The sequence below is a fragment of the Bidens hawaiensis genome, unplaced genomic scaffold, assembly GCF_021521415.1.
Source record: "Bidens hawaiensis isolate Kalapana, Puna unplaced genomic scaffold, B.hawaiensis_p1.1 tig00009985_1, whole genome shotgun sequence".
Taxonomy (NCBI): Eukaryota; Viridiplantae; Streptophyta; class Magnoliopsida; order Asterales; family Asteraceae; genus Bidens; species Bidens hawaiensis.
In genome coordinates this window covers 458,370-474,220 of record NW_027491758.1, presented here as the reverse complement: position 1 = coordinate 474,220, position 15,851 = coordinate 458,370, and the positions used below count along the sequence as shown (strand labels likewise).

General features: G+C 38.1%; 1 protein-coding gene across 1 annotated transcript; it reads right to left on the bottom strand.

Moving 5' to 3' along the window:
- Positions 1-1,596: 1,596 nt before the first annotated feature.
- LOC143534029 (nifU-like protein 4, mitochondrial) lies at positions 1,597-3,520 on the bottom strand. The gene is made up of 7 exons (XM_077028634.1): positions 3,342-3,520; positions 3,088-3,263; positions 2,905-3,008; positions 2,709-2,820; positions 2,533-2,593; positions 2,291-2,301; positions 1,597-1,602 (listed from the first exon to the last, which is right to left on the bottom strand). Exons 1-7 carry the CDS (start codon positions 3,406-3,408, stop codon positions 1,597-1,599), a joined length of 537 nt encoding a protein of 178 aa, XP_076884749.1. The 5' UTR covers positions 3,409-3,520.
- Between the last annotated feature and the right edge of the window lie 12,331 nt (positions 3,521-15,851).

Here is a 15,851-nt window from a genome sequence, read left to right as displayed (position 1 = left end):
ATTTGCAAAAACCACATATAAAAATGTTGCTATTTGAATTAAAGCAGCACAACCAAGTTGATTTATAGTTAAATACCCATAAAAATGGAAGAAATGTTAAATCCACTATGGTATGCTATATAACGGCAACCCATAAGTCAAAATTAAGCTTATAAACAAACCGAACAAAAATGAATGTTAAACACTATTAAATAAAACTCATCAAGGTAACAATTAAATAATAACATATTAACACCTTAATAAAATAAGTTACATCATTTCAGTAATGTATATTTCCAGTAACATATATCAATACTTTAAATGATGTTGTGTAAAATTTTCTAATGCTAATAACCGGTTAGTTCATAAGTTAACCATAATTATAACAATGTGAATAAAAATGAACAACTTAGGTTGTGCAAGTATGAAACACAACTTGCATTGCCGAGGATAAGCAAAGCCACATCCAAAACACCGACTCCTACTTGACAATGCATTAGTAGCATCTTGGTCAAAAGATTGATCTCGCATCATACCAACCCGACTCGTATTTGGACCCATGACCTGTTTTCAACCCACAAAATAAACTCATTGTCACCAACCCGACTTGATTTGGGCCCGTAAAATATACAACTTAATACCAGCTTGTCCCGGCCTGTCGCAACTCGTTTCTGAACGTCAAAAAGACGCGACCCGTTTCTTACCCATAAAAGAATATATATTTTGACACCAACCCGACCCTTTATAGACATTTAGCGGAGGGCATATATGATAAGAAACGCATGAATTACCTTTAGTTCCATGATCTATCACCTTACTCTCCACTTAGAATGCCTCCTTGAACAGCAGTGCCAATAGCAACTGCCTCATCAGGGTTCACACATATCTAAACAAGCTGCTTCACCTGGAAACACATTTAGTCCAAATATTTTTTAACTTTATTTGTAGTTACGTATGAGGTAAAAATCAGTAAGAGAATTGTGTAAACATTACATTTGAAATTGTATGTCATCAACAACGTGATCTGCAGATGTAACGAGCGATTACTTCTGATACAGGAGTGATATCATTATACCTGTTTTGACCCAAACCAAACCGATACATTGTTAAAATAAATTGACCGTTTTGACCGGAACCAAACCGATACATTGTTAAAATAAATGGACCGTTTTTACCCGAACCAAACCGATACATTTTAAAAATGAATGGACCATTTTGTCCCGAACCAAAGCGATACGTTTTTAAAATAAATTGCCCTGTTTGACCCCAACTAAATCAAGACCTTTTTAAAACAGCACGTGACCCGAAGCAGGTCAATTTTTTTAAATGGCGGGACCATAATGATACCAAAATGACCCGAATAAAAGTTATACCATTATAAAATGACCCGTTTTGACCCGAACCAAATTGATGTATTTTTAGAATAAATTACTCGTTTTGACCCGAACAAAACTGATAAGTTTTTAAAATGGCCCGTTTTGACTTGAATCAAAGCTATACCTTTTCAAAATAACACGCTGTGGCCTAAACCAAATCGACAACTTTTTAAAATGACCCATTTTAACAAGTTATACACAACAAATGTTTGCCGGTTAATGTGTGAAAAGCAACAAAAATTTAAACCTGCACCATAAAAGAAAATTATTTTATATTAAGTTAAACAAAAGAAAAAATCAAGAAAGAATTGATGGAGATACCTTGATGGGGCTCAACAAAGCACATGCTCATTATTCTACCAGAACACACTTCAGAAACTTTTATAAAATTAGTGCAGATGGAACAATCTTACCTAAAGACCAACCAAAAGTAACATATTTAGATAACCTGATTAAAAAAATTGATAAGCACACTATGCATCCAAAAGTATTTTCTCATCCATATGTTAAATTGTTAACCATACCTTCTTTTACAATTAACCAAAATTTATAAAAAAACACAAAGAGCTGATGGTAAAACTTCATTCAAAAGCTCAAGTAAAGCTTGTTTGAGTCCACTATCTCGGCTCTTTAAAGAATCTGAAAGCTTAAAGGTATAGCATGTGAGTAAAGAGGCCAACCTTGACACACACTCAGAGTCACCATCACCGGCTACAAAACCAAAAACCCAACTCATTTGAAAGCTTTGTACAATGGCGAGTTTAGCTCGTGAGTCTGATCTTTTAGAAACCAGAACAAGAACACAACCGGATGCTGCACATCTGAGTCAATCCGATGTTCCATCTACCAAATGATTGTATTACTTTTGAACTTGTAGGTAGGCCTTCAAACTGATTTTTTAAAATGGCCTGTTTTGACTTGAACCAAAGCTATACCTTCAATGTATCTGCAGATGCGATACAAAAGTGAAATCATAAGAAACAAATGCACATAATTAAAGAAAATATTGCTTATATTCTTCATTAACTATATCCATGTGTTTGAATTATTTGGAATCGTTGTCAACAGAAAGATAATAAAGAAGGAAAACTAATAAGCAAATTGATGGGGTTAATATAATAGGAGAAGACATGGGTAAGCAGAAAAACAATGAAATTTCTGATATCGAGAATTTTACCTGGGATCATAAACTCCTCTCTAGCATCTTCAATTCCAGAATTTCTATCCAGGTTATCATCCTTAATTTGTAAATTTTAACTTCGCAATGAATCAACCGCTGGTGAAAACTATTCAGTTTGATCGAATTTTAAATTGCTCTCTACATGAATTGCAGCAAATATTAATAACAACTACCTCAGGCACATAATGCATAAGCATAATTTCAGTTCTTGATTTCAAAGTGGCAAATGAGCTTGGGCAACCACTACATGTTCCTTGCATTTTTAGCTCTACAACTCCAGATAATCTGTCAAAATTAAAAGTGTTAAATATACGATATCATATATATTTAAGTTAAATATACAATAACCAGAGTATCAAAGAAGCATACAGATCAAATCCTATGTACTCGATCTCACCGCCATCATCCTGCACAACAAGTCGTATCCGAGCTTCCAATAACTCTTTAATCATCGCAACAGTTTCTGAGTCATCCTGCAACATTATGTGACAAATGATTGGTAACTTTAAAGATCAAATATACACTTAATAACTGCAACAAAAAAACAGTTACTTCATGGATGGCTGTATCCATAGAAGCTGAAGTGGTTGCATCCAGAAAGAGTGGCTGCCCATATGAGTAAAAGTCCAAAATTGCTGCAAATATTTCAGGTTTTAGAAAATCCCAAGAAGCATCTTCTGACTTTGTTACAGTTATAAAATCTGAACCGAAGAACACACGAGTAATTCCTGCACCAGCAGCATAATCATGTTAATGTCATTAGGTAATCTATATAACCATGAACACACATAGCAAGATGACCTCACCATCAATTCCATGAAGGGCCTTTGCTAATGGTGAATTCAAGTTCCTTGTAATCTTGCATAAACTCATAGTGCAACTGTTTTTGGGTTTGCTAGCAGCTTTTAGAAACTGATCTAACCCGTCTCGTGTTCCATTGTCCACTTTTATGAGAAATAAATAAACTTTTGGGCAAAAGGAGTGAAATAAAACCCAAATTTTCCCCAAATTTAGCACTCAATTAAATTAAACACAAATGGAAACCAACTGATGTTATATCACCGATTCATGTAACAATGACTACTAAAAAAACTGGAAGGCTCAAAAGGTACGTGCGTTATAAGTTCATCATAAAACTAAACATATCCAACTCAAGTCAATCAAAATTGAACAAATGCTTTCAAAGTTTAACAAATATAAAAACAAACCGTTCGTTAGCATCCAAGTTAACTTGCAGGGTAATATCATATCAATAACCTTTGTATGCTAAGTAACACAAGCTTCTAAATTAAGTTCCTTCAGAATCCAACCATATTGTAGACCTGAAAACACATTATAGTCTGGTTAGTTAAATCGTTAAAACATAATTGCTTATAGTTAAATCGTTAAAACATAATTGCTTAAAATATAAAAAATAATTTCTCAAATTCGAGTTTTAAAGTAGTAATATTCTACAAAAAGTTAAATAATTTATTCGTTTCTAGGTTAAATAGGACGTGTTCATGTAAACTAGCATATGTGAAACTTAAATAATCAAAACTTACGAAATTTATTTGCTGACCATCACAAATCATCATCGTCTGACTCAACACTATTAATCTCATCATTGGAATTTTCGGTGTCTGAATCACCCAGATGTGACTCCGAACCAAAGTCTTCCATGCTATGATCAGAGTCAGTTATCTCATCATCAACAAAATCATCTGTAATGCCAATAGAACCCTGATCATCAACATTTTCAGTAATTTCTTCTATAATATCTTCATGGAGAAGGTTGACTTCATCTAAGAAATCTTCTGCGTTCTTGTGTTCTGGAATATCCCACAAGTGTCTGTGGGCAATTCTTTCAATGATTTTCCATTGTGAATTTGGTTTAAGTGCATCATTTATATAAAATACTTGTTTAGCCTGGTTTGCCAAAATAAAAGGATCTTCCTTATAAGCATTATGGGACGTGTCAATGCTTATGAAATGAGGTTCAAATGTCACGTGTTTTCTTCGACGATCAGTATCAAACCATGTGCATTTGAATAAAACAACACGATAGCATCTTATAAATGAAATTTCAATGACTTCATCAATATATCCATAATAATCGTCTTCGACATCATTATGAACGCCAGGGACCATAACTCCAAAATTTTGTGTTTGCCTACGATCATCTCTCGACTTAACTAAAAATTTAACTCCATTCACTATGTATCCCTTTTGTGATAAAACTCGGTTATCAGGAGGGCAAGACAATGCATATAATTCTTCATTCATTTGGGATGGATTAAACGAATACACATCTCGAATATGTTCTCAATTTTATTACATAATAATCATGTCGTTAGAGTGCAATACCAAATATAAAGTACATCAAGTAAGCAGAAAGTAATTGTTACCCGTTTAGCAAACCAATCCGCGAATGTAGACCGTTGCATCTCAGAAAAATCTGATGATTCAGGATGTTTCCTTTGTAAAAACTGTAAGTGTTCTCTGTCATTTGTAAATAAATATCAGTTTATTGACATGTGACATTTGATACTAATTCACAACAAAAATTATATAAAATAAAAAAACGAGAAAAACACTTACTCTAAGTACGGCTGAACTTCATGGCAATTGTTAAAGATAAACCATATTGCTTTCTTCATAAGAATACTAGAAAGGTTATAAACTTCTTTCTTCCCAATACCTCGACCATTTACCCTAAAAATATCCAACACAAAGCTTCGAGCATCACTAGAGGTTTTGTCATCGTTTCTGCCACGTTTCTCCAACTTTGATTCAACGCCTCGTAAATAGTGTGAACAAAAATTTATAGCTTCTTCAACAACATAACCTTCTGCAATTGAGCCCTCAGGTTTAGCTTTGTTTCTAACATATCTCTTTAAATGTCCAAGGTATCTTTCGATCGGATACATCCACTTTGATTGCACTGGTCCACCTAAAATTGCCTCTTGAGGAAGATGCGCACACAAGTGCACCATAACTGTAAAAAATGACGGGGGAAATATCCGCTCAAGCTTGCACAAAATCTTAACTATCTCTTCTTGCAATACTTTCAACTCTCTCACGTGTAATGTGACTTCAGTAAGTTTCTTGAAAAACTGAGATAACTCGACTAACGCGTCACGAATTTGTTTTGTCAAAAATGGACGAATTGCAATAGGAATTATGCGTTGAATTAAGACGTGGCAATCATGTGATTTAAGCCCATATACCTTTCCTTGCTCAACAATCACATTTTTAGCTAAATTTCCGGCATACCCGTCTGGAAAACGTACAGACTTAAGTAAATTACAAAACTGTTTTTTCTCCTATCGAGTTAAAACATAAGAAGCATGTGGTTTAACCAAATGATCACCCATCATCACCAAGTGAAGCTCCTTACGTATGTTCATATCTTGCAAATCTCGTCGAGCGTTGTCAGTGTCTTTTGTCTTTCCTTCTATGTTTAACAAGGTTGATAACACATTCTCACACACATTCTTATCAACATGCATCACATCAATGTTGTGACGAATTAACAACTTGGACCAATATGGGATTTCAAATAAGATGCTTTTCTTTGACCAGTTTAAACCATGTGGATCTCGTTTTCTTTTTTTTCTGCAATGAGATGGGTGTTTTCCATGAGGATGGATAAGGAGATATTTCAACTGACGTAAGCAATCATCTTCGTTGACTGGTTTAGGTGCAAGCCTAGTCTCTCTATGTCCATTAAAATCTCGTGCTTTCCTCCAAGCGTGATCTTGTGGGAGAAATCTCCTATGCCCTACATATGCTATTTTATCTCGTATATGTATGCTGCACGCATCTTCATTGCATATTGGACATGCCTTGTATCCACTCGTGCTCCATCCAAACAAGTAACCATAAGCAGGAAAATCATTGATTGTCTATAGAAGTGTGGCGCGCATGTTGAATATTTGTTTTGATTCGCAATCATATGTTTTAACACCCTTTTCCCATAAAAGTTTCAACTCATCTACAAGTGGACGCAAAAATACGTCAATATCCTTTCCCGGTGAATCTCTTCCTGGAATTAAAAATGTTAACATAAATGAAGCATCAACCATAGACTTCCATGGTGGCAAATTGTATGCTATGAGCACAACAGGCCACATACTATATGAGAGACTCATTGCCCCAAAAGGATTAAAACCATCACTGGCAAGCCCTAGGCGAACATTTCGAGGATCATTTGCAAAATTGGGAAACAATGTATCAAAGTGTTTCCATGCTTGTCCATCTGCCGGATGCCTAAGAACCCCCTCCTCTTTGTTTCTTTGTTGATAGTGCCACAACATTTCCTTTGCGGTGTATCTTGAGGCATATAAGCGTTTAAGCCTACTTGTGACGGGAAAGTAACGCAAAACTTTTACCGGTTTCTTCTTCCCCTTACTATTTTCTTCGTATAGACTAGTACTACAAACTGGACAGTTTTGTAATTTTGCATATTCTTTCCAACATAATGCACAATCATATTTACAAGCATGGATAGATTCATATCCCAATCCAAGAGTGCGTAAATACTTTTTCGCCTCATAATGGTTCCTTGGCAAGTTTGCATCCTTTTAAGCTCGGCTAAATAAATTCAGAATCATATCCATTGACACATTTGTCATTTTACATGTTAACTTCACGTTCATCAACTCAAGTAAAAAGCTTAGTACAGAAAACTCATCACACCCCGGGTATAAAGGCTTCTCCATATCGATAAATAACTTCTCCACATTTGGGTTATTACGTTGATCAGCATCGTCCCAGAAATTTTCAGCTTCGGTTTCCCAGCCCGTAGGAAACGTGTCATTAAGTAACTCCTCGACACCGTCATTTGAATCGTTTTCACTTTCATCACACTCAGTATCTGTCCCATCTGTTTCATAACCCGGTAGATGTTCACCGTGATATATCCATATATTATATGTCGGTTCAAAACCATTATGTATGATATGCTTAGAAACAATTGTCGGATCATGTTTTCTTGCATTAACGCATTTTCTACATGGACAATCTGCAAAAGCTAGCGCTCCTTTACTGACCGTTGGATCTGCCTTATTAGTGATTTTAGTCCAGCTCTTATCAAAAGTCATTCCGAAGTCCTGGTTAATGACAAACATAAATAAACAATTTATCAAACAAAACATTAATATTTGGTTTTTAAGGTAGCATAATTTTAAACCTGGAAAGATAAACTCGTTTGGACCTGTTCTAATTTGATAGGTTTATCAATCGTGTCAGTCTCACCTGTTTTAATTAGTTAGGTTTACAAATCATTCCCTTTAGGCATACCCAAATCTAAACGAGTGATGTTCATGTTTAATCAATTTAATTAAATGAACCGGTTTATTTGGGGTTTGTTTTTATGATGTTATGATTATATATTAAGCAACAACATTAGAATAGAAATACCTGTAATGATTTTTTTTTGTATAAATGAGGAAATTGTCAATGCCTAAAGCTTGGTGGAATTGTTGATTTTGTAGACTCCTTTCTCACATCATTAGTCGAGCAGAACTGGACCTTCAGAATGTCCAAAAGCATTAAAATTAGTTACGACCCGTTTACTTTCAAAACGACTTATTCAGGTTATGCGACAGAACCAATGGTAGAAAGGCAACTTATTATTAATAAAAAACAAATTCATTATCAAAATGGTTGTGATTTTGAATAACAAGCACAATTTGTAATTTTTGAGCCTAGAATTGCAAGAATAAAATAAGTGCCAAAGCACAGTTTAAGTTGCAATATTTGTAAAAAAGTAAAAATGTTGACTTGAAAAAGTCAGTTGTCAAAAAAAATTGTCTATTAAAAATTTATTAATATGACCAGACATATAAATTTTCAGGTCGTTTTGACGGTTCGTGTCGTGTAAGATTCAACACAAAATAAAAATTGTGGGTTCCCGGACGGATCTTACACGGGATATCGCTATCTACGTAGGTCCGGAATCCCTGCGTAGGTAGTTACGAGCGTAGAATACGTAAAACAATCACACGCGATACAAACGAACACGTTATATAATATAACTTGAAACACGTCTATTACAGACTCTATCTCTCGTCTATAGACTTACTGAATTACACGTGATTAACCAAAAACTATTTTTCTTAACCGTAAACCCGTAGGCTATATAAATACACGACAACTTCGCCTCAGGCGAAGTTGTCAGTAACTTCGCTCGTTGAACAAGTTCGCCTAGGCGAACTTGTCGACAACTTCGCTTGTTCAACAAGTTCGCCTAAGCGAACTTGTTGACAACTTCGCTTACATACATAAACATAAACTTAAACATAATTACATTACAGACTCGATTACAAACGCTAGACTATGAACTACTGACATTTATGTACCAACAGACTCCCCCTTGGCAGTAGCTTCATATCTTGATCTTCAAAGCTTGTGTCTTGTAATCTCTCGTCTTCTCTCTTCATCTCTTCAAGCATGCACTCCCTGTCTAACACATACAGAAACCAACTTCTGGTACTTCTTAGCTTCCTCTTTCCAAGCAGGAATGTAGAAAATCTTCTTAGCATGTAGTACCTGCAAGTCAGCTTGAGACAGATTGACTAAGTGCATAGGATCATACACTCTCATGATCTCTTGCTCATCTTCATCCTCCATGACCGCTTCAGCAGTTTCACAATCCACGTACCACCACTTCAAGTTTTTCAAGACGTTCTTGGGCATCACCTTCATCGGCACTTCTTTTAAATGACGGACTGGTTTATACTTCATAACCATCCATGGTTTGCCGTCTGCCCTCATCCCTCTATCTTTGTCTTCTACTAACTTCCCTTTCTGAGGCTTCAGAAGTTCAAGCTTTTTATCTTTAATGGCCTCCTTCCAAACAATTTTCCCAATTACTCTCGCCAAGTTATCATCACTTCTGTTTATCAGCCCCAGGCTTGCTAAGTCTTTCACCTCACACTCCGGTAAGGTATTCAGGGATCTTAACATCTTCTTGAAGTACTGAATGCCGTCGTAACGTTTGATCACAAATAGTTTCAACTCTTCATCGTACAACCAGCATATGATTCCCTTCTTTGATTCTGCATATCCCTTTATATTATACGACTTTTTGAACATCGTCGGTACTGCTGGCTTCTTCGTCTTTACAAACCACTGAGCGCAGCCTTCCTTCCAGTTTGGCTGATCTTCCCACTCAGTGTTGTCAACCACAGCATCTTCACATATAGTCGACTGTTCAACCACAGGGATCTCATGCTCTACATTTTCTTCAACAATCTCTCTTTCTTCTATCACATTCTCAACCACAATTTCTGCACCAATCTTTTCAATCTCATCGATTGGCAGAACATCATCTTCATTTATCAACTCATCATCCTCTAACATATCGTCTATCTCTTTCAGCGCATCAATCATATCATCAACAATCTCAACATCTTCAACCACATCCACATCATCACCAACAGCAACCACATCATCACCAGATGCAGACTCCCCCTCAGCTGTGGAAGCCCCAAGAGCTATAGTAGTTCTTGGCAACTCACCACCTGCATCTTTCGATGCATTGGGATCATCGTCTCGGTCTTCTCTTCTTTTGGTCCTCAGCTCATCTCCTCTACAGCTCATCTCCCCCTGAGATGCCAAGAACACCTTCAAGGCATCTATAACTTTCCCGTGCTCAACCAGGAGGGATGCCTGCAGTTGATTTGCTTCCACTAGGCTTTGAATAGTCTTGGACTGCTCAGCTACAATCCGCTCTAGTGAAACTATTCGTTCCGAGTCTGAAGTGGGCGTGACCGCAGGTGGTACCGTACCCGATAACCCTGCAGTAGTGGTGACCGTAGACTCGACAAATCGTGCTACTACCACCGATGGAGTAAGCATTTGAGGTGGTAGAGACACAATTGCTGGAGTCGACGTCTGGACGGCCGTGATCGATGGAATGTCAGCCGACGATGTAGCCACTACGGGAACAACCGTAGCGCTTGTACTCGATACCTGCACAGAGGTAGGAACAATGGACATACCAGACAGGGCAGGTGGAGCAAAATGTACCAACCGTGAAGTCTCTCCAGCTCCTACACCCATACCTGTCCTTTCCCTTCGTGAACGCTTTCTCACCAGCTGCACAGCTTCTTCTTCATCATCTTCCTCGTCGTCGTCGTCAACAGTTCTCTTTTGTTTCCCAACGGTTCTCTCATGCGTTACCATCATCCTTCTAGCCTCTTCCATCACATCATCAAAATCAGCTTGTGGACCCGAGACTTGAATATTCTCTTGTGGATCAACTCGGTCCATATCAAACAATCCTTGCCCGCCGAACATGGCGTCAAGGTCAATCTCTGCAGCTGACACAGCAGCAGATACAGCAGGCGCAGCTGATACAGCCTGGGTTGCTGCCGCCTGTTGTGGTCTTGGGTCTCTGAACTCGTCCCCTGCCGCAGGCACATACTCCGGGTTTATAAGGTACCCAAAGAGCGGAGTATGCCTGGGACGCAGCTCAGGCTTGCTTCGTGCGCTGGAAGTGCGACACTGTGCAAAGATACGTTTTGTCACACTTTCCACGTATCGAATAGGGCGTCGTTGAGGCAGCGTCGGAGCCACATGATTGAAAATCATCTGTAGGAATCGTGGATACATTGTAAACCGCTCAAGCGCCACAGCCCTTCGTTGCCTATCGATCTCGTAAAAGATCATCTGGCTGAAAGAATATCTTTTATTATAAGTCAACGCAGTCATAGCAGACTGCATTGTCGCACCCATACCATCAGTGCCTGCCTTCCGTCCTGACATACATACGATCATGACGTGCATAAGGAAGCGCCACTGATCTAAAAGGAATCCCTTCCTCCGTTGTGTGTCCCCTAAGGGACCAGAATACCCCATCCTGAGGAACGCCCCATCACGGAATGGCGCAACAAACTCCGTTGGGTCATCCCTCGTCTCTACACCAAACCGCAACGCCACCCGTATTTGTTCAGAAGAAAACTGAACAACTTGACCGTTTACGGTGGCTCGCATAACCGGGGGCTCAACCCGGCAATCGTACTCTACCGTCTGCCAAAAGTCTTCAATATTCGGTAGGGAAATAGGCAGGGTAGTTGTTATTGCGTGATATATCCGTGAGCGCAGGAGAAAAGTAATTATCTCCCTGTAGTCCGCCACGCCCTTTGCATCTGGGTCAAGTGTTATGAACTGGTTATGAGCTGGGAAGAATTGTCTGTGATCATCACCGTCATCACCTGCACCTCCTGCACTTCCAACAGCAGCCATATCTGCACTAAACGAACCAAGTTAGATAAACGTTTAAGTTGTACACAAGTTCGTTTGATTACCAGGAGCGAAGTTGTGATCAAACCTGTATAGGCGAAGTTAAATGTGAGGCGAAGTTGGGAACAACTTCGCTTCATCTTTAAGTTCGTCTAATTAATTTTAAGTAAAATGGTCTGGGCGAAGTTATTGATAACTTCGCCTCTTCACAACATCACCTCAGGCGAAGATAAGGGTTAGGCGAAATTAAGCCTCAGGCGAAGTTGCGGATAACTTCGCCTCAGGAGAAATTAATCGTCAGGCGAAGTTGCGGATAACTTCGCCGAAACCCTAACTTCGCCTGAACTGAATCGGCGACTGTTAGCATTCCAAACATCCGGAAATCCGATGTTTCGGTAAAATTGACGATGAAGAACTCAATAACACTTGATATTAAGGTTATGTGGACGAAAAGTTTGTCCATGAACACGTTAAACACAAGTTATAAAAGTCGGTTTTGAATCCGACGGACCAAGATCTCGAAGCGGTCGACATAAAGTTAGATAAACAAGAAAAAACAGCTAACACGATGTACCGATAACACATACCGTGAAACGGTAACTGAAACTGAGAACAAAGAAAGAAATCGAAATCGAAAAGATCAAGTTCGCTGAAATATCGGAGAACAAGTTCACTGTATATTGTAAATAATGAAAATTTACTGTTTGAAATCCTTATATAGGGTCAGAGTTGGTCAGGCGAAGTTACGGATAACTTCGCCTAGGCGAAGTTATCCACAAGTTCGCCTGATTCAACAACTTCGCCTATATTTTCATAACCAAACCTTATAATTTTGAACAATTTGAATTAACTCTTTAAAACTTCCCGACATGATCAATTCTCAGTAACCAGTTAAAAAATAATACAACTACAAAACTAAGAAAAACTTATAAAATTTTAACGAATAAGGGATCAAATTTCAGTCTAGTCAGGGACCACCATGTTTTAGAAAAGATCCTAACGGAATCATACTAACTCCGTGACTGTCACATAGATCCGTGTTTAGCTGTATTATGACATAGAGAAACAGGTTGTACACATGTAAATAACTTAAAGTGGTTTTCATCGTTTCTGTGATACGAGTTAAGTTCAATTAAGCTCAAAAAAATAAGTGGGCAACAACTCAGAGATTTTGATGCCTCCTATCTATTCTCAAAGCGTATTTGGCTTTCCCCAAGTCACCCCGAATTGACTTCGACCCATAGTGTCTGATTAACTTGTAAGTATTCTTTGTCTGCTTCCCGTACTCATTCTTACTCCATGATTGAGAAGTCTCGATATCTTGAACTCTCGAATGTTACAATAACTCATAAGTACTAAATTTTTTTTTTTTTTTTTTCAACAAACATACTTATAGACTTCAGAGTAATAAACAACTGCAAGTCCCGAATCTGGATCACTGCAGTGTCTTGAAACGCCTTCTTCACGGGAATCAGAACACTTACGGGCTCGTGTATGACTGGGTAATCACTTTTCTGCCTATCATGCGGAAAGATATAAACGAAGACATGAAAAACTCTTAAGTAGTTTCCACGTAAAATCAAGTATATTTAGTTTGTATCACATATACTTTTACACACCATTAAGAATTTACATTGACATACAATGACTGTTCTAATGCCTTTTAAGCTTAAGAACTTCACTAGTTAAGCACACAAAATTAGTATAAACATCATTTTCCAAGGTTGGATCAATTTCCTGTTAAACATAGCAAATGAACTTCTTACGAAGTATTAGACTTGAAAAGTAATTTCATTTCCCAAAAAAATTTTGACTTCAATCGCCCCGATCACGTCAAAGTCTTCAGGTAAACGGCAATCCTGAAGATCCAATGGATCAACTGGACCGACCACATACAAGTATGTGTCCTTCTAACTAAGTATGATCGACTAATTTTCAGCGACCGAAAGAAAACACATCATAACCGCCCCGGTCACTTTCAGTCATCTGGTTAATGGCGACCCTCATTCTCTACAAATAGAAACGAGGACCAAAACATATCCGAGGATATGTCCATCAAACTGAGATAACCGACTAATTTTAAGCAATGTGACGTTTTTTTTTTTTTAAAAAGAAAAAAAAAAGAAAACATATCCACAGTGCCGGGAACAGCCGCTGTCCACAACCCAAAGATTATTGGACGCCCTGTTCAACTATTCCTGCACAAACAAAAGAGATTATTAAAATTTGGGGACCCAAGACCTCTTGGTCTTGGGTCGATTAACCTTCTTACAGAACTCACACACCTTGGCTGACCAAAATTAGCATTAGAAAAATTTCCACGAGTCCTAACAGGATACCTCCTTGGAGACTGATAGTGAGGCCAACCAAACCGACGAACATTAAGAGAATCAAAAGAACTACAGCATTTGGTTTGGTTATTAGTAGTGTAAAAACGAGATGTGTTTCTTTGAAAACCTGTATTATCTCTCAAATTTGAATGGTTTTCATTTTTAACATTTAAACGATTACCAAAAACCTTAGTCTCAGTTTTCGAGGGCCTCACCTCTCTGAAACGCTGCTTCAGAGGGCAATCAGCAACAAGGTGCCCTGTTTGATTACATCTAAAACAACACCTATGTTCAGCTTTCTTTTCAGCAGATGTTTTAGATGTGGAGGCAGTATTACCAACCGTACGTCTCACATAAGGTGGGACATATGGGTTGAGTGGAGTACTCCTTTTAGTTGATTTAACTTTTTCTCCACTAGTGGGTAACACTTCCTTCTCTTTTGTCTTACCCGACTCGGATGACTTATCCGAATCAGATGAGACTGGACTTGAAATAGAAATTTTAACTTTTGAGACAGGCGAACTTGTTTCGCCTTTACTAACTTCCGGTACTTTACCAGTTTCCTTAGCAGGACCTGTCTGATCAGCTACAAAATTAACAGATTCATGAACACTAGGATTGAAAGTATAATTATGGTTATAAGGTGGTGGAACCTCATGGTAACCAATTCCTCCCCTCTTAGGTGAGGAACCTTGATCACTAACGAGGTGATCAAGAATAGCAGAGGAATTCCGGAATTGCTCCAGTTTCCTATTTAGTTCCACCACTTTTACCTGGTGATCAGCAATCTGTTTTTCTTTCTCAGCGATTAACTTGGTTTTCTCTTCTAAAACCTCGTAGCTTAGATCGATCACATCAATTTTTTCAGCTAATTTTGTTTTTAAACTTTTAACGTCTTTTTCACAAGCTTTAATTTTTATTTTATAATTATTTTCTCTTGTCTTTGTGAAGTGATGATCTTCTTTCAAGGTTTTAAATTCGGCATCCAACTTAACATACTGATCAGTAATTGTAGCAAGCTGTTCAGACAAGTTCTCACATTTAGTACAGATAGGTTTAGTACATACCTCGGAGTTCTGGTCATCAGCCATGAAAGCTTTTTCATTTTCAGCAGCTTTCATACATTCTTCAGCTGCAACCTTCGCCATGTGTGCCTGCTCAAAGAGTTCTCCAGAGAACATGTTCCAGTTGTATTCACCAGCATCAGACATCATGGCATTATTCCCATTGTTATTTCCACTTTGCTGTGTAGTCCTCCCCTGACTACGTTCTACACGTGCATTAGTGCACTCCTTTGCAAAGTGTCCATTTTGTTGACAATTGTAACACCTCACCCTTGACTTATCAAATCCTGGCTTTCCACCTACGAACTTTCTGCCAGTCTTCTTCATGAAACGCTTCACTCTTCTGACTATCATCGCCATCTGCCACTGCAGATCCATCTCCTCCAGATCATCAGGATCGATCTGGTCATAGTCTTCTTCCAAAGCAGCAGGGTCCACAATCTTCCATTGTATGTAGTTCTCGTAAGAAGCAATAAAAGATGCATAGAGTGCAAACTGCTCTTCAGCAGATTTGACACTCATTGGCATCTTAGAGTAGTTATTGCTTGAAGCACTGGGAGAGAAACTACTCTTGGATGCTTGAGGTTTCGAAGCACTTGATCCTCCAGCAACAAAGCAAACATCACCGTTCATGTTTAATGACACATTTCCTTCATGAGAAGAGTTAGAACCTGACTCTCCTTTGGAGTAG